Here is a 25,681-nt window from a genome sequence, read left to right as displayed (position 1 = left end):
GATATATATATAGATATATTTATAGATGTAACTGTAGCATTGTAAACAAATGTGTATATTGGAAGAAATGCACATACTTGTATCTTTCATAAAAATGTATTAAAAGCCTAAATAATAATAACAATAACAACAACAACAATAATAATAATAATAATAATAATTCTCTTCCTCCTCCTCCTCCTTCTTCTTCTTCTTTTTTTGCCTTTGCTAGATTTCGAAAGTGTCCTGAAGCTGGAACCTGGAAATAAGCAAGCAATGAATGAAATAACAAAGCTTAAAAATGTATGTGTGGTTGTGCTTGTGTATTTTAATACTATATTGCAACAGCAATTAATTGCTTTTAATCTGGATGTTTTGTGGGTATTAACCTCTTTAGATTTCCATGGATATTTATTTGACTAATCTTTTCTTTAAGGAGTTAATCGCAAAAGGTTTTTTGTCAGACACTGAATATTTTGGACTACCACAGAATGAATCAGAAATACAAAATCTGGTAAAACCCATTGATAAACCCTTGCATCTGAGATCAGCTGTAAGTAGTATTGGTTTGTTTGTTTAAATATAAATATTTTAAATAGGACAAAAATAGTTAAAAATGTGACCTTAACAGGCGGGAGGAGGGCATAAGTATTAATGATGAAAGGATGCAAGTTTTTTTTTAATTTTTGTGTAGTATTTCCTGTAAAGATAAGCAATTTGGCATAATAGTTGAAGTTACTCGTTTCTGACTCCAATCCTGTCTCTCTTATTCATTTACCAGTAATCAAATTCTTCTATATAATAATGAGGGAATAGTGGATTTAGTAGATAACAAGAGAATGCTTCTTGATAATAAAACTGAATAAATTATCTAGGATTCAATTTCACTTATCCAGTTCAAAGTATGCTATTGAATCTAACCCAGAATTTATTTAAGTTAATTGCAAATCCTGGCCACCAATATATCAATCATAATTCTCTTGGGTTTGAGATGAGGGTGGGATCATTAAAATCCATAGGTGGGCAAAACATTTATTAGAACTAAACAAAGTTAGTCAAAAGAGCATAAACATTTTGAACCTAGAGGCTCTTCATCAGGTAAGACATTGCACAAATGGATAGAAAGTGAAAAGAAAAAATAAAAATTCATCACAGTATTAAGTCATAAAGTCCACAGTAAAAATACCAATATCAAATTCTTGAACTCAGTATATTGTGTATTGTTGGTAACAGATTACACTTGGTCATCAGGAACAAAGCAAATGAGTTGTAGCTGATTTTAAAACTATAGTTGCTAGTCTTCACATGTTGATAAGTCAGGAATTAATAAAGAATATTTGTCAAGGTTGAAATAAGAAGTCCTTGATGCTCTCTGAGCTTGGTTGTTTTCTTGCAAACGTTTCATTACCCAAAATGAAACAGCTGCAAGAACATAACCAAGCTCAAGAGTGTACCAAGCACCCTCAATTCAGGAATTGGCCAACACAAAAAAGTGGAATTCTAGTTTATTCTCTCTCTTGCTGTTCTTTATCTCATTCTCCTTTTTCACATTCAAATAATGATAAACTACCATTTTAATATTATATTCAAATCAGGCACAAAAAGTATAATTATTTAAAGGAATGAAATTTCAGTTATTTTCTTCTTTCTACCTTTGTGATAAGATTGATAGATCGGATGCAACATTTCTCTTAGATTATTTCTGCGGAAGAGATAGACAAAATATTCTTTGTTTTCATTAAGATATAGTTATTCTTTAGAAATGCTGCTTATTATATATAAAAGTGTGTTTATGTTAATTCATTGCTCGGTTGTTTTTGTTTATTTAGAAACCTTTAAGAAGAATAAACATTGAGGAAATCAATAATGATGTCCTAAATGCAAATTTGATGCCCACCAGACAATCCGAGCCTAGTCAATCTGAAACACAGGAATTAATATCTATTAAGAATCAAAATGAAGATTTCTCTTCTCCATCTGGGACTCCCAAAGCAAAGCTGCTGAAAATAGAAGAAATTGGTGATCCTTTGTTGACTGAGTAGGCTTATCTTTTTTAGAATAGAATATTATCAATTTTTTGTGTTCAAAGGCTTTGTAAAAGAAATATCCTATGCATGAATTTGTGCCAAATCATAGTGTGATTTTCTTACTACTTTTTGTAACCCTTTGAAATTATTCATGAGTTTAAGAATCTAGTTCAACATTTCAACTGCTTATTTATATATCTACAGTTTGGCAATAGCACTTAGACTTATATACCGCTTCATAGTGCTTTTATAGCCCTTTCTAAGTGGTTTACAGAGTCAGCCTATTGCCCGCAACAATCTGGGTCCTCGGAAGGATGGAAGGCTGAGTCAAGCTTAATTACATAAGAAAATTTGCATAATTTGCTATACAAATTACAATTGAATTTCAGAGATTCTAATGCTACTTTTGACATGGTACTATGTACTCTAAACAGGTAATCGTATATATTTCCTAAGGCAAAATATTTAACCAAACAGAAATTCTCTGTCTTAATATTTTTAGATCTGTTACCACAAATGCTGTGAAAGAAAAAACATCACTTCAGCCTAGTGCTATAAAAAATCAAACTAAGATAGAAAACTACATTATTTCTTCTGTGTCTGAATTTTCCATGCCTCCAGTCCCTGTGAATTCTTTCCAACTTGAATCAGATTTCCGAAAATTAAAAAGTTACCCCGATCAATTGTATAGATATTTGAAGGTAAGATAACTCATTCTTTCTATGGTCATTAGTTTCTCCCAAATTTTTGGCATTTAACAAATTTTATTTTGAAAACCAGTTTGGTTTGGTGGTTAAGGCATCAACTAAAAACTGGGAGGCATCAACTAGAAACTGCCTTAGGCTCAAAGCCAGCTGGATGACCTTGGGCCAGTAACTCTCTCAGCCATAGGAAATAAGGAATGACAAATCACTTCTGAAATCTTGCCAAGAAAGCTGCAGGGGTTTGTCAGAGCTGTTTCCAGAAGTCAAGACTGACTTGAAGGGATTCAGAAAATGATATTATTAAGTATAGCTTAATAGTGCAAGTATACTGGCATCTTTCTTTGAGAAAAAATTACATATTCTATTTTATTTATCTTATATTTTTGTATTGTTCTTGAATTACAAGAATTACTGGGATTCTACTTTTAAAAAGTAGAATGTTTCATACTGAATGCTTTATAACAGAGCAAGTTTATTGTATCAGTAAGTAAATGCCAAAGTTTAGCTCAGGCGGCAGAGATAGTTACAGTCTTTCATAAAGTCTATTTCTGGAGAGCCCTTGGTTATATTCTTTTCTAGCTAGGAGAAATGGGTTGTGCAGTTCCTTGTTAGCTTGAGATGTTTGTTTTTTTTAGTCCCAAAGTTCTGAATTATTTTAAGGTCCATACTTGGATTCAGACACTCCAAATCTTACAATAATATCTCAGTTCAATCAATTTCATTGACCTTCAAAGCTATTGTGTGTATACTTGAAACTGAAACTTGAAACTTTTAGAATCAGAATTGAGCTGGAAGGGACCTTGTTTTTTTTTTTATTATTATTATTTGCATTTCTATTCTGCCCTTCTCTGAAGACTCAGGGCGGCTTACACTATGTTAGCAATAGTCTTCATTCTATTTGTATATTTATATACAAAGTCAACTTATTGCCCCCAACAATCTGGGTCCTCATTTTACCTACCTTATAAAGGATGGAAGGCTGAGTCAACCTTGGGCCTGTTGGGACTAGAACCTGCAGTAATTGCAGGCAGCTGCTGTTAATAACAGACTGCATTAGCAGTCTGAGCCACAGAGGAGGTCTTCTAGTCCAGTTCCCTGCTTAGCTCAAAATCCTATACCATTTCAGACAAGTGGCTGTCTTCTTAAAAACCTCCAGTGATGAAGCACTTACAACTTCTGACAGCAAGCTTTTCCACTGATTAATTGTCCTCACTATTAGGAAATTTCTCTTTAATTCCAGGTTGCTTTTCTCCTTGATTAATTTCCATCCATTGTTTCTTGTCCTGCCCTCTGGTGCTTTGGATAATAAATTGACCCCTTCCTCTTTTGTGGCAGTCTCTCAAATACTGGAGTACTGCTATCATGTCCCCCCAGTCCTCCTTTTCTCTAGACTAGCCAAACCCAAATCCTGCAACCATTCTTCATATGTTTTAGTCTCCAGCCTTTAATTATCTTGGTTGGGGTTTTTTGCACCTTTTCCAAAGTCTCAACATCTTTTTTGTAATGTGGTGACCAAAACTGGCTGCAGTATTCCAGGTGTAGTCTTATTAAGAATTGTATTAGTTTGTTTGGCTGCTGCCATACGTTGCTGCAGACTCATATTTAAGTGATCGTTCACTAGGACTCCAAGGTCCCTCTCAGAGTTACTGTTTTGAGCCAGATTTCGCCTACTCTGTATTTGCGCCTTTGGATTTTCTTGCCCAGGAGTGGAGCCTTGCTTTTCTCAACATTAAATTTCATTTTGTTGGATAGGGCCCATTCAAGTCTGTCAAGATCATTTTGGATCCTGAGCTTGTCTTCTGCGGTGTTGGCTATTCCTGCCAGCTTAGTGTCATCTGCCAATTTGTTGAGTTCCCCTTCTAAGTTCCCCTCATCTAAGTAATTTATGAAGATATTGAGGAGTACTGGGCCTAAGACTGAACCTTGTGATACTCCACTGCTTACTTCCCTCCATGTAGATGTAGTACCATTAAGGACTACTCATTGAGTACAGTTTGTCAGCCAGTTACAAGTCCATGTGGTGGTGATGTTGTCTATTCCACATTTTTCTAGTTTACCAAGAAGTAGTTTGTGGTCTACTTTGTCAAATGCCTTACTAAAGTCTAAATATAATATGTCCACAGCATTGGTACTGCTGGTCTATTAATTTAGTCACTTTGTCAAAGAATGAAATAAGATTGCTTCCGCATGATCTGTTTTTAACAAACCCGTGCTGGCTAGTTATAACTTTATTTCTTTCTAGATGTCCACAAATCTGTTTATTGATTATTTTTTCCCAGTATCTTTCCTGGTATTGATGTTAGGCTGGTCTGTAGTTTCCTGGGTCTGGTTTTTTTCTCCTTTTTTGAAGATGGGAACCACACGAATTCTTTTCCAATCCTCTGGTAGCTTCCTAGTGCTCCAATATTTTTTAAAAATATAATATAATGGTTCTGAGATAACATCTGCAAACTCCTTCAGAATTCTGGGATATAATCCATCAGGTCTTGGTGATCTATATTTGTCAAGATCAGATGGATCTAACCATTTTCTTGCTTATTTTAATTTTTATTTCTAATTTGTCTTTTACAGTTATGTTTTTGGTAGATTGGACTATAGTTTCTTTTTGTGTGAAGACTAATCCAAAGAATGTGTTAAGCATCTCTGCTTTCTCTCTGCTGCCTGTTACTTCTTTGCCATCTTCTCTCTTTAGTGGACTAACTGTTTCCTTGACTTTTTTTTCTTGTTATTTATATGTTGAAAGAAACTTTTTTTGTATTATCTTTGACTTTTGTTGCAAGTCTTTGTTCATTTTGAGCCTTTGCTTTCCTAACTTCATCTTTTCAGATTTGGACTGTCTGCTGATATTCTGTCTTATTTCCTCTTTCCATTTTTTATACTTATCTTTTTTTGTCTTTCAGTTTATCAGAGAGATCCTTGTGCAACAATCTGGTTTCTTCTTGGATTTCTTGTTTTTCTTTTTCAGTGGTATTGTTTTGGACTGGGCTTTAATTATCATATTTTTCAGTGTTTCCTATGCTGCTTGAGTTGTTTTCTCCTTTAGAATTTTTATCCATGAAATTTTGCTTAGGTTCTCTCTGAGTTTGTTAAAATCAGCTCTTTTAAAATTTAAGACACTGGTTGGATTATTTTCTATTGCTTGTGTTTGCATTTAATTGAATTCCACTATGATGTGATCGCTCACCCAAATTTCCTGCAACTTCAACTCCCTCTATCATTTCTTCCCTACTAGTAAGAATTAGGTCCAGTATAGTTTTTCCTCTAGTTCCTTCCTCTACCTTTGGATAATAAAGTTGCCAGCTAAGTTGGTTAGGAATCTGTTCGATCTCCCACTGTCTCCCAGTTGATATTAGGGTAATTAAAATCTCCCATTACTACTGTGGTATGTTTCCTACATGCATTTGTTAATTGATTAGCAAAGAGTTCATCTATTTCTTCTGCTTGGCTGGGTGGCCTGTATTATTTATTTATTTATTTATTTATTATATTTGTATACCGCCCTTCTCCCGAAGGACTCAGGGCGGTTCACAGACAAAAAACAACAGAAAACATATAATAGATTAAAAACAGCTAAAGAATAGATAGTTGAATTCAATTGATGCTCTAACTTTTGAATACAAATTTAAAACCTCATTTAAACCCCTTTTTTAAAAATCCCAATTTAAAAAACTACATTCAGGCTAGTCCTGCTCTTCGAAACAGCAACGTCTTCAGCTCGCGGCGGAAGGACTTGAGATCGGGGAGTTGATGAAGCCCCAGAGGGAGCTCGTTCCAGAGGGTAGGGGCCCCCACAGAGAAGGCCCTCCCCCTAGAGGTCGCCAGCCGACATTGTTTAGCTGACGGTATCCGGAGGAGTCCCTCTCTGTGAGAGCACTGGTCGGTGAGAGGCTAATGGTGGCAGTAGGCGGTCCCATAAATATCCCGGCCCTAGGCCATGGAGCGCTTTAAAGGTGATGACAAGTACCTTAAAGTGAACCCGGAAGACCACTGGGAGCCAGTGCAGGTTACGCAGGAGGGTGTTACATGGGAGCCAAAGGTGCTCCTCTATCACCCGCGCAGCCGCATTCTGGACCAGTTGGAGTCTCCGGGCACACTTCAAGGGAGCCCCATGTAGAGAGCATTACAGTAGTCCAGGCGGGATGTAACAAGGGCATGAGCGACCGTGCATAAGGAAGCCCGATCCAGAAAGGCGTAACTGGCGTATCAGGCGAACCTGATGAAAGGCTCCCTGGTGACGGCTATCGTATGATCTTCTAAAGACAGCCGTGCATCCAGGAGGACGCCCAGATTACGAGCCCTTTCCGTGGGGCCAATAGTTCGCCCCCAATGGTCAGTGATGGAATTAGCTGACTGTACCGGGCCGCCGGCATCCACAGCCACTCGGTCTTGGTGGGATTGAGTCTGAGTCTGTTCCTCCCCATCCAGACCCGTACGGCCTCCAGGCACTGGGACATCACTTCAACAGCCTCGGTGGGGTGGTTAGGGGTGGAAATATAGAGCTGAGTATCATCAGCGTATAGATGACAACTCACCCCAAGACCACGGATGATCTCACCCAGCGGCTTCATATAGATGTTGAACAGAAGAGGCGAGAGAACCGACCCTTGCGGCACCCCACATAAGAGGCGCCTTGGGGTCGATCTCTGTCCCCCCGTCAACACCGTCTGCGACCGGTCGGAGAGGTAGGAGGAGAACCACCGATGAACAGTGCCACTCACTCCAAGTCCCTCGAGTCGGCGCAGCAGGATACCATGATCGATGGTATCAAAAGCCGCTGAGAGATCTAATAGGACCAAGACAGAGGAACAACCTCTGTCCCGAGCTCTCAAGAGATCATCAACCAGCGCGACCAAGGCTGTTTCCGTGCTGTGACCAGGCCGGAAACCGGACTGGAATGGATCAAGATAGACAGTTTCATCCAGGTACTGGGGCAACTGTCGTGCAACCACACTCTCGACAACCTTTGCCAAAAAGCGAAGGTTGGAGACCGGACGATAATTTGCTAAACTAGCTGGGTCAAGGGAAGGCTTCTTGAGGAGGGGCCTCACCACCGCCTCTTTCAAGGCGGCAGGGAAAACACCCTCCATCAAAGAAGCGTTCACGATTTTCTGGAGCCAGCCAGAAAAAAACTACTGCAATGGATCTAAGAGATAATTTAAGTTTCACACATGTATACTCAAAGCAAGCTTCATTTGTTAACGAACTCAGGCTGAGGGGAAGCAAAAAATAAAGCTGAATATTTCCCTTCAACTAATCTTGGCTGTAATTTGCTGTAAACATGACTGTAATAGAATCTTGAAAGCCTATCCAAATTGTTTTTGTTCTATCTTACCCTAAAGAAAATGAAGGTTATTTTGAATTTATTTCTAACAGTTTTTTTCAATTTATGGACTCTGTAATCTTTTCTTCAAGTCCATCTTCATTGACTTTTGTTATCTTCTTCAATATTGAAATTAATTCCTTTACACTGAGTATGAATTTGGATCCAGGTATCACATCTCCAGTTCATGGACAGATCTTCAGAGCTTTATTTCACAACCGTGTGAACTATGAAATATGCTACAGAAAATGGTCAGCATTTTTGTCTGCTAATTATAGGAGTGGGGTGGGGATAGCACTTGTCATTCAAAGGCATTCATTGTGTTTTACTGTGAAAGGTGATTGTCGTTACTGAGAAACTGAAAAGCTCCCAAGGTAATTAATAGTAATCTGCCATAATTTGAATACTAATTGTTAAAATAAATTACATTTGAATTTTATTTTAGTAGGTATTATGTAAGAATATGAAATCTATTAATAGTAAATATGGGATCTGATTTATAGATATTCCTATTATTAGTCTGTTTTTCTTTTGTTCTTCCAAAGCAAATTGAGCCTTCCCTTTATCCTAACCTCTTCCAAAAATCATTGGATCCAGAGGTTTTTTGCCAAATCTTGAAAATTCTACAGGATTTTCATACTAAGTAAGTTTAAAGCTATTTTCTCAGATTAATTTACTATTGTATTTTTGATTGGATTGTGCCTTTAACTGGATTACAAGTTTTAATATTTTCTGCTTCATATTTCTTGAGACAAATTTGTTCTATCTGATATAAATAATATGTTAATATTAAAATTCATACTATTTGGATAAGAAGCAGGTACAATAAATTATTATATAATTTAAGATGTTTTAAAAACCAGGGGTAAGAACAGCAAAAGTACTTTTCATGGTTGAAACACTTCAGTGTGACTTACGATTTTTGAATAGAAATCCAGAGGTGATTCATAAATGCAATTGCCATGGCAATTTTTTCTTCTGACAAAATTGTATCCCAGAAATACTCTGAGCTTCTGAATAGCATGTTAAATTAAAAAATGAAAGCATTCTTTTTTCCCAGACTTATAACTAGGGAAGAAGAAGCAACTCATCTCAATATTTTTGTGCTATGTTTTAGAACATTCTGAATTTGTAGAAAGCACAAAATTATACCCAAATATTGTTCTGGAGGGGATCAGTGACTACCTCTTGAAAGATGTTGTAAGGGTCTTGCATCAAATTCTCTGTGCATATTGGAAAATTCAGCAGATACACCCTGTGACCTTAATTAATAAAAGTTTACCAAGGCCAGCCAAACTACTAAATACTCCTTTTAATTCAAGATGCCAAAAATTTAAACCAAGAAAATAATTATTTTTCTTGAACTTTTACCCGTATCTTTGAGAGGGTGGTGGTTACTTTTTAAGAGAAAGTTTAATTTATTTAGTGTTGTTTGCAACTTGAAAATCAGTTGCATATGTATACTGAAGAAGAAAAGTTTACAGTGACCAAGGAAATAAAGATTAGACGACTATTTAATATAAATGGAATGTTTCCATTATTGTGTATCTATAATATGGAACAGATTTTATATATTTATTTGTTTATTACATTTCTACACTTAAGTGACTCTGGGCAGTTTAGAACCAGATAGTTGCAAATACAACAGAATGCCATATTTGCAGTTTGAAGACAAAATCGGGACATTCTCATTTAAACAATTGCAATTTGGGGATCCATCAACTAACAGAAAAATACAGAAGGGTCATTTAGTTTTCAGGGTGTGAATTTTCATTTTAGCAACAATTACATTTTTGATATATAGCTACTTTTAGAGTATGAAGCTGTATGTATTATTTTCAAATATACATTTTTCATTTTAGTCAATTTTGTGCTTTTTTATGCCATGAATAAAAATAATAATAGGTATGAATTAATATCTTGTCTTTCAAGGAAAGAAGAGCCTTTACTTATCCTTGAAATTTTGCACAAATTATCAGAATCCAAAAGATTTGATATGGCAGTTATGTTTATGTCAGAGTCAGAGAAAAAAAGTAAGTAAAACATTACTGGGTCATTATTAAAATCAACTGGCTTGATAGTTTAGAGATTACTATAAATATGGTCAACATGTCACTATTCCAGATATATTAAAAACATTTATTATAACATTTTTTCCACAGAAACCCTTCTGTCCCTTAAAATATTTGAAAATATTTTTTTCAGAGCAAGCTATAAAAAGATTTGTTGGGTCTGTGAAATTCTTCTCTAGATCCTATATCTCTTTGAGTATCTTTTCTTTCTGTTTAAATTGGAAGACAATAAAGAAACAAAGAACCAAAAACGAAGAATGGCCAAGCCATCTTCTCCCTCTTTTCTGTACAATTACATCTGTATAGCAGTGGATTGTATTGTTCATAAAGTCAAGTTTATGGAAATATTACTGTTCTGTTTCCCACTCCCAATACTCCCAACAAAAAGTCAGTCAAAGGCCTTCTTTTCAAGTTTATTTACATTTGGCTGGAATCCTTCTGGCACAGAGATGTTCTGGCCACATCTACCCACGTGCCTGCCAAGTCTCTGGAGATAACTAGGAAATTATAGATAAGACAAGATTCACTCACGAACATATTCTTCCCTCCATTGAAACAGTTTGCCCACGCAAATTCACTGCTTTGTCCAAGACAAAAAGCAAGGAAGCTCCGCCTCCTGCTTTATAGCCCCTGTGGGTGTCACTCCGTGACTCATCATTCTCTGACCTTGTCCTAATGCCTCCTCTGCTGCGGGTGCCAGTCACATCTGCGCAGTCTTGCATCAAGCCAAGATTGTTCTTGGGGCGTTGCCAAATCAGAAGAAGGCCCCGGGGAATCAGGCCTTGCCAGCCCTTCCTCCTCCTCCTGGGTGGGTGGGTGGGTGCCAGAGAGGGAGAGGGCCCAGGGGAAGCAGGCCTTGCCAGCTCCTCCTCCTCACTCTCTGAATCATCCTCCTGCCGGAGTCCGAGTCCGGGAACCTGGGTCACAACAGTTACAGTTCATTCCAAGTTTAATATGACTCTTAGTTCAGACTCTTTGCAATTTATTTATTGTCTTTTTAAATAAATAAATAGAATGATGATATCATTTTCTAAATATTAAATCTATTTTTAATTTAAAGATAATGTAATACCGGATTTCTCTTTCATTATAGCTGTACGTTGTTTATTTGATCATTTGGAACAATCTCATTTGGAAGATTCTTCTATTAAGCAACTCAAGATAAAATACAGCATTTAATTTAAAGACTTTTTATATCTCTATATAAATACAGCAGATTATATACTGCTTTGGAAGGACAGTTCCATATAGATGATTATGACAGAGAATTTCAAGTTCATTTAGCTTTTTTGTAATGAGTTGATCCACCATGTTTTGCCTGAATCTTATTTCGTTTTTCATTTTAAACATTCTGTAGAAACAAGACTGATAGCTGTTACAATATTTATCAAATTCCATTCTTTACTAGTTGTGTGTTAAAAATTATATATTTTTATTCATATAAATAAATTCAGAAATGTTAAATCATTTCAATCTTTTTTGTTATTTGCGATACTTCCAGTATTTCTTGGCAGAATTTCAAGCTTAGACAAGTGAAAAATCACCTTAAAAAACCTTGACATCTAATGTTTCCCATATTTTTATTATTTAGTCTTGGTATCTTTTAAGAACATTTGCTTGCTGTTAAAATTTCACTAATTATGATTTTGACTATGTCAGCTTCTTTGGAGACAGAACCACTATCTATACTTGATTGTAATGCTTTAGTGTATATTTCTTTAACAAGGATTAAGATTTTACTTCTGAGTGCCATGATAGGATGAGCTACAATAAAGGGAATTACTTTTTAAAATATATAGCTAAATGTAATAATTACAGTCATGGCCGAAATTGTTGGCATCCCAGAAATTTTTCCAGAAAATCAAGTATTTCTCACAGAAAAGTATTGCATTAACACATGTTTTGCTATACACATGTTTATTCCCTTTGTGTGTATTGGAACAAAACAAAAAAAGGCAGGAAAAAAAGCAAATTGGACATAATATCACACAAAAGGGCCTCTGTGGCTCAGACTGGTAAGACAGTCTGTTATTAACAGCAGCTGCCTGCAATTACTGCAGGTTCAAGCCTTCCATCCTTTATAAGGTAGGTAAAATGAGGACCCAGATTGTTGGGGGCAATAAGTTGACTTTGTATATAATATACAAATGGATGAAGACTATTGCTTGACATAGTGTAAGCCGCCCTGAGTCTTTGGAGAAGGGCGGGATATAAATGCAAAAAAAAAAAAAAAAAACCCTCCAAAAATGGGCTAGATTGGCACCCTTAACTTAATATTGGGTTGCACACCCTTTGGAAAAAAATAACTGAAATCAGTCGCTTTCTATAACCATCGATAAGCTTCTTAAACCTCTCACCCGGAATTTTGGACCACTCTTCCTTTGCAAACTGCTCCAGGTCTCTCTTATTGGAAGGGCGCCTTTTCCCAACAGCAATTTTAAGATCTCTCCACAGATGTTCAATGGGATTTAGATCTGGACTCATTGTTGGCCACTACAGAACTCTCCAGCGCTTTGTTGCCATCCATTTCTGGGTGCTTTTTGACGTATGTTTGGGGTCATTGTTCTGCTGGAAGACTCAGCACTCAAGATCTCAGACGCAAACCCAACTTTCTACAGTGCGACCCAAAATCCTTTGGTAATCCTCAGATTTCATGATGCCTTGCACACAGTCAAGGCACCCAGTGCCAGAGGCAGCAAAATAACCCCAAAACATCGTTGAACCTCCACCATATTTCACTGTAGGTACTGTGTTCTTTTCTTTGTAGGCCTCATTCCATTTTCGGTAAACAGTAGAATGGTGTGCTTTACCAAAAAGCTCTATCTTGGTCTCATCTGTCCACAAGACGTTTTCCCAGAAGGATTTTGGCTTACTCAAGTACATTTTGGCAAACTGTAGTCTTGCTTTTTTCTCTGTGTCAGCAGTGGGTCCTCCTGGGTCTCCTGCCATAGCGTTTCATTTCATTTAAATGTCGACGGATAGTTCGCGCTGACACTGATGCTCCCTGAGCCTGCAGGATAGCTTGAATTTCTTTGGGACTTGTTTGGGGCTGCTTATCCACCATCCGGATATCCTGCGTTGCAACCTTTCATCAATTTTTCTCTTCTGTCCACTCCCAGGGAGATTAGCTACCGTGCCATGGGTTGCAAACTTCTTGATAATGTTGCACACTGTGGACAAAGGCAAATCTAGATCTCTGGAGATGGACTTGTAACCTTGAGATTGTTAATATGTTTCCACAATTTTGGTTCTCAAGTCCTCAGACAGTCCTCTTCTCTTTCTGTTGTCCATGCTTAGTGTGGCACACAGACACAATACAAAGACTAAGTGAACTTCTCTCCTTTTTTGGGAGGCACCGTTTATCGGTGGTTCTCCTCCTATCTCTCTGACCGGTCGCAGTCGGTGTTGACAGGGGGGCAGAGGTCGGCCCCGAGGCGCCTCACTTGTGGGGTGCCGCAGGGGTCGATCCTCTCGCCCCTTCTGTTTAACATCTACATGAAGCCGCTGGGTGAGATCATCAGTGGTTTCGGTGTGAAGTACCAGCTGTATGCGGATGACACCCAGCTGTACTTTTCCACACCGGACCACCCCAACGAAGCTATCGAAGTGCTGTCCCGGTGTCTGGAGGCTGTACGGGTCTGGATGGGGAGAAACAGGCTCAAGCTCAATCCCTCCAAGACAGAGTGGCTGTGGATGCCGGCATCCCGTTACAGTCAGCTAAATCCGCGGCTGACCATCGGTGGCGAGTCATTGGCCCCGATGGAGAGGGTCCGCAACTTAGGCGTCCTCCTGGATGAACGGCTGTCTCTAGAAGATCATTTGACGGCCGTCTCCAGGAGAGCGTTCTACCAGGTTCGCCTGGTACGCCAGTTGCGCCCCTTTCTGGACCGGGATGCCCTATGCACGGTCACTCACGCACTCGTGACGTCTCGCCTGGATTACTGCAATGCTCTCTACATGGGGCTCCCCTTGAAGGGCATCCCGAGGCTACAGTTAGTCCAGAATGCAGCTGCGCGGGTGATAGATGGAGCCCCGTGGCTCCCGATAACACCTATCCTCGCAGACTTCACTGGCTACCTGTGGCCTTCGGTGCGCTCAAGGTTTTGGTGACCACCTTTAAAGCGCTCCATGGCATAGGGCCGGGTTATTTACGGGACCGCCTACTGCTACCGAATACCTCTCACCGACCTGTGCGCTCTCATAGAGAGGGACTCCTCAGGGTGCCGTCAGCGAGGCAATGTCGTCTAGCGACGCCCAGGGGAAGGGCCTTCTCTGTGGGGGCTCCCACCCTCTGGAACGAACTACCCCCCGGACTTCGTCAGCTTGCGGACCTTCGGACCTTCCGCTGCGGGCTTAAAACACACTTATTTAATTGCGCAGGACTGAGCTAGATTTTAAATTTATGGGTTTTAAATTGGGTTTTATTTCTATATATTTAATTTTTGGGGCTATTAGAATAAGTTTTTTAATTGTTTTTATATTGTATTTATGTGTTTATGTGTTTTTTAAGTGCCTGTAAACCGCCCTGAGTCCTTCGGGAGATAGGGCGGTATATAAATACGATTAAATAAATAAATAAATAAATTTATCTGCTTTCAGGTGTGATTTTTATATTGCCCACACCTGTTACGTGCCCCAGGTGAGTTTAAAGGAGCATCACATGCTTGAAACAATCTTATTTATCCACAATTTTGAAAGGGTGCCAATAATTTTGTCCAGCCCATTTTTGGAGTTTTGTGTGATATTATGTCCAATTTGCTTTTTTTCCTCCCTTTTTTTGTTTTGTTCCAATACACACAAAGGGAATAAACATGTGTATAGCAAAACATGTGTTAATGCAATACTTTTGTCGTGTCCCACTCCTCCGCTGACGGCCGGGTCAGGGAAATCCGAATCAGGCTTGCCTCTGCAGCTCTGCCCAAAGTCCTAGCAAAGTCCTCAGAGCAGGCAGGAGACCAGTAAGTGACTTCAGCAAGATATGTTTAGACTTTGCCTGACTCAGAGACTGCCAGAAAGCAGATCCTTTATATAGGCCATGGGGTGTGGCTCCATGACTCAGCACTCATTAAGGCCTGCCCCTACCTTCCTTCTGTTGCCTCCACCTATCCAATCTTCTGATGCGAGGGTCACTCCAATCAGCTGTTGGAAGTAAACTTTCCTCAGACTCACATGCTGTGGAGGAGGGGGAGGGGTCTAGCTGCTCCGTTTGCCTGGGCATGGAGCCAGGGCTGGGACCGGGAGGTGCCCCTCCTCTGCAGCTTGTCTGGGCATGGAGCCAGGACTGGGGCCGGGAGGCATACATTCCTCCGTGTTCGGGAGCAGATAAGCAGACCCCGGCTGCGGTGAGAGCGGACAAGACACAACAACTTTTCTGTGAGAAATACTTGATTTTCTGGAAAAATTTCTGGGTGCCAACAATTTCGGCCATGACTGTATATATTAAACCAACCTATGACCCATTGGATAATCCTTTCAGGTATATTTCCTCATTTTATTTATTTATCCTACCTTTGTATACCTCAAGATATCGAACATACCTAATATTCCTTCCTCCTTCTTCACAACAACAACCCTGTTTCTCCACAACAACAACCCTGGGGAGTAAATTGGCATGAAAGAGAGTGACTGACCCAAAGTCACCCAGCTGTTTTTCATGCTAAGACATGATTAAAACTCACAGTGTCCCTGTCAGACCTGCCCCAATCTGATTCCTTAGGAAAGAAAGACTCCATTTGGTTGACCGAAAGGTTCTTTTACTAAAAGATGTTGGCTGCAATAAAGTCAGGCTAGATCTGGGTTTCCCATGCTCAAAAGATAAGAAAGGTTTCTCCTCATCCCAGTCCTCCCCTTGTCCATCTTCAGCCAATCAGAACTTGCCGAAGAGTTTTGAGAACACAGATGTTTTGGGGTAATCCACATTTTTTCTCAGGGTGCCTCGCCTTGTATACAAACTGGTTCAGAGCTTGTCTGATCTTTATCACTTGTCATTCCCCCATCTCTATTTCCCTTCAGGTACACACACAGCTTTATTGCCCATCTATCCTCCCTCCCTCCTCCTAGTCTTTGATGGCAGGATGCCTGTAAGGTGCCAAGCTGAATCTGGCAGACCTGACATTCTGCCCCCACCCTTGCCAGAGACATTGGTCCTGTAAAGAAAAAAAGGGAAGGGAGAGAAGCAAATAAATTTTCTAATTAGCAGATATTCAGTAAGGTTCAGTAAGGATAGTGCTCATGGAATTTTTTAAGCATTCTTGGAGGCTTTAATATCTTTAATAATATCAACCCATTCAGTCTCTGAGAGAGGGAAGGTTTTCCGTGTTACCAAGTACTGGATTTGCCCTCGATGCATATGGAGTCCAAAATGTATTTGACTTCAAAGTGTTACTCTCCCTCAATCATAATGTGGTCGGGAGGTGGTTGTGACTTGGGACATAGAGAAGACGTAATCTCTGGTTTCAGTAGGCTGAAATGAAATAACGTGTATGCGTCTGAGCATTTTTGGCAAAGTTATAGTCACTGGGTTAACTGGCTCAAGTTCTATAGTCACTGGGTTAATAATCCTTTTTATGGGGAAATGTCCAATGTATTTCAGCCCCAATTCTTTTGGGCAGGTGTCTATATTTTAAGAATCGGACAAGACGATGGATGATATAATCAACCTTCCTTATATTTGGCTGAGATGCTCTCTCCACAGCTGGATGAATGTGCGCAATAGAATGATTCTAGCTAGAAAAGTCCTAGAAGGACCTAGGCCAAGTCACGCAAGACCAGTGGTGGGATTCAAATATTTTAACAACCGGTTCTGTGGGTGTGGCTTGGTGGGTGTGGCTTGATGGTCATGTGGCTTGGTGGGTGTGGCTGGGGGGTCATGTGACTGGGCATGGCCAACTCAGCATCACTCACGTCGAGAGGCGCCTCTCCTGGCCCCTCCCTTCCCAGCCACTCCTTGTCACACCCAGCCTCAACGTATCTAAAGTTCTGTAAAAATGTTCATCTTTTTTCGATTTTATTATCTGCATCTACATACTATAGATGTACTTTTATGGGCCAGTGAAAGGAGAAAATGGCTCACATGCTTTACCCAAGAGTATGTTAGGCAGATCAAAACAGGCCTTTGAGGAGCTGCCACAAAGAAGGGGGGGCCACGCAAAGAGCCCTGGGCAGTGGTGGAAAAGCCCCCATCCTGGCCCTCAAGCTCCCAGAGCACTGGGACCGCACAGTTCAGTCCTGCTTCCCCGAGGGGGCACCGGGCTGCACTTACCTCCTCCTCAAGCTGCTGTTCTTGCTCTCCTTGGGCATGTTGCTCATGGTGTATGCAGGAGGGCAAAGTATGTGGGTCAGAGGGCGGCCCCCTCCCTCTCCATGCAAGGAGACCCAGCTTTGTAACCAAAGCATCATCAGCAATAGGATGGGAGACCACCAGGAGTGGTCAGGAGGAAAGGACAAGGAGATGGTGAAAGGACAGCAGGGTTCTGGTGGCCAAGTGCTAAGGCAATACTTCCCTCAGAATCTGACTCCCTCTGTTTATAATCCATCCTTCCTTCCTTTCCCTCCCCCTTTTCTTTCCTTACTTTTTTTTAAGCTGCCAAAGGCTCTCAACTGAGACTTCCCATTTTGACCCCTCCCCCATCATTGCTTCAGCATGGTTTTTAGCTCACATCTCCCAGAGTTGTGTATGTTTGTGTGTGTGTGTGCCCCTTGCAGCTCAGCACTATGAAAGAGGAAAAGATCAGGAGAGCCTGGGCTGAGAAGAACAAGCATGTTTTTCTCAGCCCCCCAGCCTCTCCCGATGTTTTCCTCTTCTTTGTGATAGCACCAGGCTGCAAGGGGGGAGACCTTAGGCACGTGCGCACACGTGTGCACACACACGCATACACGTGCACAGGTTGGAGAGGTGAGCTGAGAGTCACACACAGGTCCGTCAGGTACAGAGGCAACGACGGGAAGGGGATCAAAATGGGAAGCCTCTGCCCATTTTTTAAAAAAAAAAACCTACAGAGCTTCCATGTTTGTCTACCCTCCCCTCCATTGCCTCCATGCCTGATGCCTTCCCACCTCTTCCATCCTCCACACACAGGTAGGAATGTGGCTTTCCCACGTGGGGATGGGGCAATAAGCGGGGACAGAAGGCACCAGTGCCACCCACGGCCAGCCTTAGATCCACGCTGCCACTTGGGCGCCACCCCCTCGTCATGTGCACAGCAGGCTCCAAGCTTGAGAGGGCTGCTGTCCTGGATGAAGGGCAGTGCTCAGCAAGCAGTCCTCAGGGACGCCAGTTGGCAGGTCCCGCACACTCTCCGCCTCTTGTACACACGCCCAGGGAGTGGGGCCAAGGTGGAGCTGCACATCTAAGGCTGGGCCTGGGCGAGGAACCAGAGAGCAGCTGAGCTGCGGGTGTCATCTAGGAGACAAGATGGCAAGATGGGTGGGGCGGGGAGGGGCCAGGTGGGGTGGGGGTGGGGCCAACCAGTGGTTCTATCTACCAGTTCGCTGAACTAGGCAAAAAGTTAACAAAAGTTAACAAGGTCCAAACTGGCTGGAACCCACCTCTGTGTGGGAGGCAGCTAAGGGAGGAAGACTCACCAGGCAGAGATCAGCTGGGCTGCGGGGGCCGTAGTCAAAGCAACCAGAGAGCAGCAGCAGTGATGCCACAGGCGTGACTGTAGGCATTGGTTAAGATGGGCGGGATGAGATAAGGAGTAAGAGGTGGGGCCAGCCAGCAATTTAACAACAGGTTTGGCCAAAGTGGTGCAAACTGGTTGAATCCAAACACTGCACAAGACTAAAAATAAAAAGCAGCCAATACTCTCCATTGAAACCACACTATTTCTCAACAGTATTCCTTAAAAGGACTGCATCCATGGAAGTTCTCTTCAAGTAAATGCATACCAGCACATCCTTCAAAACATCAGGAATAACCCCTTCCCTCACCCCATACATGCACAAGAAAGCATTCACTGCTTCCCAGAGCCAGCTGCTATTTGGGGGTTACTGGTTATGATTATTAATAAAATCTATGTGTATATCTATTCCTGATATATTCATTTTCCTTATAGGAATGACTCAAGTGCACAAAATCCATTTTTTAAAAAAATTACAGTTTTGTTCTCAGGCTGTGGGGGAGGCAGAATTATTTTTAATTAAATAGCTTAAGAATTCCCTAAATCAATCATTTTAGATATGGTAAAATGATGGCTTAGACTTTTTACATGTTCTGAAATTACTCAAAATTACAGAATTTTGCTGCTGCTGCTACCTGTAACATAAGGAAAAATAACAGTGAAATTTGTATAGAGATGAGGTAATTATTCCATGCTCGATACAATCTCTAATTATTTTCCAGTTAAGTTTGGTGAAGTTGTTACAACCCTATTGTCATTTTGGATTTTGCTATTAAAATGAATAATCAAGTGGCTAGACTAGAAAACTATCACAAACTATTTAAGCATGTATACAATAATCTGTCTTTTCCTAGAATATATAGGGATTAGTATACTAAACCTTCAAAGTTATTTACAATTTTAACACCATTCAAAATGTAACACAAACATGAATGTACACTTCAACTTAACCGTGAAGTCATAAAATCATCACCCTTTCTTGCAGAAACATGCTTAAAGGGAGTGATCAGAAACAAATGATAGCAAATGCAGTTCTAACACTCCAGAACACAGAAATTGCTATTTATTCCTTGAGACCATTCCACCTCAGAGAATAATAAGAAAGATAATGCCTTACATTATTAGCCATGCTAACCCTGAGAAAGACAACATATCTTTGGTATAACCTTAAACCTGAACAATGCAGGCAACCGGCCATTAAAGCTTCATTCATTAAAAAATATGGAAGTGTTTTCCCTAATAAATCTAAAATATATGTGTTATATTTCTGAAAATGCATTTTATTAATATGTACAGTAATATCACATATAGAACAAATTACCTCAGGCAAAGCACTTTTTTCAAAAACTTAATTATATCTAAAACATTTACCTCAAACATTTAAAAAGATTTAGTATTCAGCTATGGATTCTATACAATTCTGTGAGGAAAACCATCTGGGCCTAGTGTTTTGGCATTCCTCAAACTATTAATTATTAATTCCATCTAGATCAACTCAGAAAACAGCTTTAATCAGAAAAAAAAGTACAAAGACCAAAGAGGAAGTTAAAGGACTAAAGCCCCAAATCCCTACCTGGATTTAAAATTGGATTTGGAGAAATTAAAAATAATACAGGAAAAAGAAAACCGAGGGAAAGCACTCTTTAATGAAGATTTGAATTATTTGTGATAGATTTGATATTGGATGAAAGAACAAAGAGGAAGCTAAAATATTAAAGCACAAGAAAGGAAATTTTACAATTGGATTTAAAATGGAATTTGGAGAAATTAAAAACAATAAAAGGAACAGAAATTGAAGAGAAAGTATTTTTTTGTGGATTTAAACAAGCTACTTTTCTGTCTTGGGATTTGTGGATTGGAGAGAGACATCTGCTGGTGGAAAGAAAGCACTACAATGATTGCCTTGAAAATTGAAGGAACAGCAAGGACTTTGATTACTGTGAGACATTTTAAGGAGTATTTGTTTATTTTTTAAGCAGCTGACTGTTTAAAAACAGTCTTTGAAAGACTTTGAAAGTCTTTGAAAGTCTCCTGACTTTGAAAGGAGGTGAAAAAGAATAAAGCCTTAAACAGGAATGGACTAGATAAATATTTGAACTAGATATTATGTGGAAATAAAAGAGAGAGAGAGAGAGAGACTACATGGACTTGAATCTTAATTAAACATAAATCAAAATAAAAACTTTTTTGAATTGACAATATGGAGCATTGGGAGTATGAGGAGTATGAGGAACTAATGGAGATGCTAAAAATGTGCGTGAAGCATTTAAGGATAATAAAGAAGCAGAAGCCTGATTAGAATACACAAAAAAGGAAAAAATGAATATAAATGAGAAGCAAGAAGAAAATGTTGAAGGGAAAATAACTCACGATAAAAAGATAATTACATTGGGATTGACAGTGACAAAAAAAAATGGATAGGGGAGAATATCCCCCAAAAAAGGGAAGAGAAGGAAATGGGAAAAGATTGGATAAAAACAGGGGGAGAATTATGAGGGTAACAGTCTTAAAAGTGAGGGAAAGGATTCAGGGGAAAAGATATAATAAATAATAATAATAAGAGGAGGAGGTGGAGAATGGGATAAAGGGAGAAAAATATTAAGAAGTGGAATTTTGGACAGCTCAAAAGAAAATGGTTAAAAGAGGAAGAATAATGGAGAGAAGGAAGGGAAATAAAGCATTTATTAGTTGATTTAAGGAAACTATGTTAATAGTAGAAATTGTATGTAAGAAGCAAATAAGATGAGGTATATTGTTTATTGTAAAATGGATCAGCAGATGCAATATGGAATGTAATCTGGTTTAACTATGAAAATAACTGAAATTAAGATATAAAATTGAAATGTTAGTAAATAAAATAAAATAATTAATTGATGTTAGAATAAGAAATTAGGAATTAAGGAAAATAAGAGGGGGAAGGTTAACTAAGTTAAAAGGTTTCAATGTAAAAATGGAATAAGATGAAATACATTATTAATAATCAAAAACTGTGATGGGGATTTTGAGAAATATTCAATTATGGAAAAAAAATCGGGGTTGCTTGGATACCATTTTGGAAAATATTGAATTGAAAATGAAGAGAGAATGGAAACAATGAAGAGAGAATGGAAAGAGGAGGAGAGGGATAGAAGGAGGGGAGAAGAGGAGGAGAGAGGAACAGAAGAAAGGGAAAAGGCGAGGAAGAAAGGGAGGGGAAACGAGTAGATGAGAAGGTCAGAAAGGGAGGAAGGAAGGAGGAGTGGGGGGAAGGAGAGAAGGAGAAGGAGAGGAAGAAAGAAGAAAGTAGAAAAGGATAGAAGAAGGGAGGGAAGGGAAAGAGAAGAGAAGGAGAAGAAGGATTGTTGTAAAAGGGCAAACCCGAGTATACTCAAACTTATTAGGATAAAGAACGAACTAATATGGAAGTTAAAAGAGAATATATAAGATTAACAATGGATAAGATAACTAATTGAAATAATGTTAAAAAATTAGGATTTGAGGGCGGATGGTGATATAATAAGTATGGAAGTATTAAAACAAGATTTAAAAAGTAGAGAAAAAGAGTATTTTAGCAGAAATTGAAACTATGTAAAGTGAATTTGGATATGATAAGTTGTATAAGATATGATTCAGTCAATACTCATAAAATATGTGTATGTGAAAGAAAAAAAATCAATAAAACTTGTTTCAAAAACAATCCTTATTTTATTAAGGAGTTTTAAAGTTACCTTGTGTCTCCAAATTGATATTATTGTGGTTCATTGGACTAAATTTCTGAATTTATTGCTTCTTGAATTGACGTATCAACAATATACCTTTTTTTTCTCCTGATTTCCAAAATATTTGCTGTAAAACCTGTTAAAATAAAGTCTTAATAAAAAGCAGATGATACATTTTCTCCATTGTATTTTAATATGGCTGTGAACTGCCCTGGGTCCTGTGGGAGATGGTGCGGTATAGAAGTTTAATTAATAAATAATAAATAAATAAATAAATCCATAATAGTTTGCATTTCATTATCTAGAGAAGGATGAGTAGCAATCAATCAAAATTTATTTACTTTCCAAGACTGAATACTGGATTAATACAAATTGAGACAATAGAAACTTAAATTTGTCTTCTAAATTTATCTTCTAAAAATGCCTTTTTTTCCTTTTGTGGGATATATGCCTTACCTTTAGTTATGCTAAAGAATTATGAATGTTCCTTCAGATTAAAACAGGCTTGAAACCCATTTGCTTTTGAAATTATAGTAATTTAACCAATTAGCTGCCATTTAATTTTAATTAATAATTTTAATTTAATCTAATCTAATTTAATTAATTAGCTGTAAATTAAACTTCAGTTAATAATTAAAACTATTAGTTTCAAAGGAACAGTATCTGAGATGTATGGTAGTAATATATTTCTGTGACATTTTAATATGAAGAATTAAAAGATATTCAGATGAGGTAAACTTTTACATAAATAAGAAATATATGAAATCCAATATACTGGATAGATTGCATAATGTGAGAGATAGTGTCTACAAAAAGATGGTATGATAGTCCATGTACAGTGGACTACAGTGTAGTGGCAGTTTTCCAGGAAGAAGTGAACACGTTCTAAGAATTGGGGGTGGGGGAGTGGAAGATGAGTTGGATAGAAGATGAAAGTTTAGGATAAACGTTCCTTAGAATCTCCCAGGGTATATCCATTGGGGTGAGAATAATAAAGATTTAATCTAGCAAGACACTATTAGTATAAGCAAATAAATAAATAAAGAACTGAACTTTTGCTGGACTATACCCACCTACAGAAATAAGCCTTCAGTGCTAATCAAATTGAAGATACAACTTCTTAAGTGAAAAACCAGGATGAAAAATATCCTTGAAATCTAAAGCAATGACTTTAAAATTTCAATGAGCATTCATTCTTCATTCCTACAATACTCAGGAAATTAAGCAATTTGTAACAACATACAATTATACCATATACATATAAATATACATAAACATGTATATTTCCTGCTTCCATGTAAGTGGGAGAGGATTGGAATCTAATGGCTCTTCTGTTTTTTAAATGAAAGTCTATTGATAAATTGAATATCTCTTACTCAATTTTGACTAGACTGTAGAATTTTACTTTTCCATATTTTTTGCAATCCTGATTTTATTTTTGTGCTTCCAAATACATAGGCTTGGCCTATAATGAATTTGCTAAAGAGTTATCATGGCAGTCTCAGAAGCCCTTTGTCATGTAATTGGGAGATATTGTTTCTTATTTTATTATAAAAGTGATATATGAAGTACGCTCATTGACTATACTACAAATTAAAGCAGAGTTCTTAATTCTGAATTATCTTCCTTTTATAGGCATTGAGATACCCTACTATTTTCCAATTAAATGAAAAAACTCATTTTTTTTCAGGTAAGGGAGATATGCAGCTCTCTAGATAAAATGAGATAAAAGGTAACAGATGGAGAAAAATACCAGCTGATATATTTTTATTATGGGAGAAAAGAATACTTAAAGTTTAACATATCTGGAGGCATACGGTATATTAATAACCTGGAAGATATTTGTCACAGAAAGAGTTACAGGGGAACTCTGTTCTTTCCTTCTGTGTAAAATCTTTCTATTTATGCCTTAGTTCAGTGATGGCGAACCTTTTTCTCGTTGCGTGCAGGAAGTGTGTGTGTGCCTGCATAATAGCGTGCACGCATGCCAGCACCCATAATGCAATGCGACCCCCCTGCGCATGCACACACGACCCCCTTTCCCGCGCATGCGCCCTGCATTGCGCATGCGCCACCCGGCACATGCACTCCTCCCCCCCAGAACATTGTTATTGCGAAGAGGGCTGTTTAGCCCAACGATGGGCTTTCTGATGAACTGGCGAGGCTGCGCAGTTACTGCAGAGGCTTGTAAAGCTCGGGCTAAGCCTGTGGACCGCCAAGTCCGGAGCCGGCAGCAGCTTCTTCCTGTCACTCAGCCCTTGCTTTGGGGTGACTTTTTCCACATTCAGGCCTGAAGAGTACTGGACTCTTCCACTCTGCATGTGCTCAGAGGCAGTCTGCAGTCCTCTGGATCCAAGTCTTGGCATTGGAAAAAAAGCAAATTTCCGAAAGCAGCAGATTAATCAGATGCAAGGGGATGGCGGTAAGGATGGGCAAGCCGGGGCTTCCCTGTCTCCCCACCCAAGTGGGCTTCTGGCCTAGCTCCAGAACTCTGGGGGGAGGGAGGGAAGCCCCGGCCTGCTTCCCCGTGGAAGGCTGAGGCGGCAGGCCATTCGTGCTGACTAAGAGGTAGAGGCTGCTCCTCGAGCAGCCAGGAGAAGGAGAAGCTGTTGGCGGGGCGGCGAGCTGCCCCAGGAGGAGAGGGTACCACCAACCTTTACCAGCACGAATGGCCCCAATCCTACTCTTTCTCTCTCTCTCTCTCTTTCCTCCCACCCACCTCTCTTTTCCTTCCGAAAAATCAATTCAGCAAATAAGTACCTCGGTCCCGATCTCTCCTGAGTATCGTTCAGACGACATGAATGCACGTTACTTTACAGGCGCCTCTACTTTCAGCAACCCCATCCAAGCACTAGTGGGTGGGTAGGGGGTTCTGAAGAGTCGAGGGTTAACTTTTCAGCACCCTCCCCATCCCGCGATCCAAACCTAACTGGCTTCTCCATGTCCTGAGGACACACACACACACACACGCTGCGCTCAGCAGCCACTTCTACCGGCTTCGCCTTCTTGCGCCCCACCCGAGCCATCTTTTGCAAGTCAAGGAGGATGCAGGGTGACGATTGCATCCCTGTCTCGAAGTCCCCTCTCAACTCCGGATGGGTTTCGTAGTTGTGTCCATGAGATAATGCTGGGGAAGGAGCAGAAGGGCAGCCAGAGTTTCTCCGTTCTAAAACATATTGAAGAATTTGAATCTCTCTCTCTCCCTTCCTCCCCACCCCCACCCCCCTCTCTCTTTTCCTTCCAAAAAATCAATTTGGCAA

The 25,681-nt window shown here is 39.5% G+C and overlaps 1 protein-coding gene across 13 annotated transcripts in view; it reads left to right on the top strand.

Annotated features, from left to right (window-relative positions):
* RPAP3 (RNA polymerase II associated protein 3) overlaps positions 1-22,548 on the top strand; it is a 52,541-nt gene extending 29,993 nt beyond the window's left edge. For 9 of the 13 annotated variants that reach the window (XM_058191556.1, XM_058191552.1, XM_058191555.1 and 6 more), the window contains exons 11-17: positions 212-282; positions 416-532; positions 1,809-2,017; positions 2,509-2,707; positions 8,576-8,673; positions 9,963-10,063; positions 11,196-11,569. In XM_058191556.1, the coding sequence (XP_058047539.1) occupies positions 212-282; positions 416-532; positions 1,809-2,017; positions 2,509-2,707; positions 8,576-8,673; positions 9,963-10,063; positions 11,196-11,281 (881 nt within the window). In that variant the 3' untranslated portion in view covers positions 11,282-11,569. Of the gene's footprint in view, positions 1-211; positions 283-415; positions 533-1,808; positions 2,018-2,508; positions 2,708-5,610; positions 6,509-7,135; positions 8,674-9,962; positions 10,064-11,195; positions 11,570-14,701; positions 14,833-20,212 lie in introns of those variants that run through there. The other 4 variants (XR_009156160.1, XM_058191560.1, XM_058191561.1 and 1 more) reach the window with 4 other exon arrangements.
* Positions 22,549-25,681: the final 3,133 nt, after the last annotated feature.

This window comes from Ahaetulla prasina, chromosome 7 (assembly GCF_028640845.1).
Source record: "Ahaetulla prasina isolate Xishuangbanna chromosome 7, ASM2864084v1, whole genome shotgun sequence".
NCBI classification, from domain to species: Eukaryota; Metazoa; Chordata; class Lepidosauria; order Squamata; family Colubridae; genus Ahaetulla; species Ahaetulla prasina.
The sequence above is the reverse complement of the archived record's forward strand: the minus strand, read 5'-3'. Positions and strand labels throughout refer to the sequence as shown.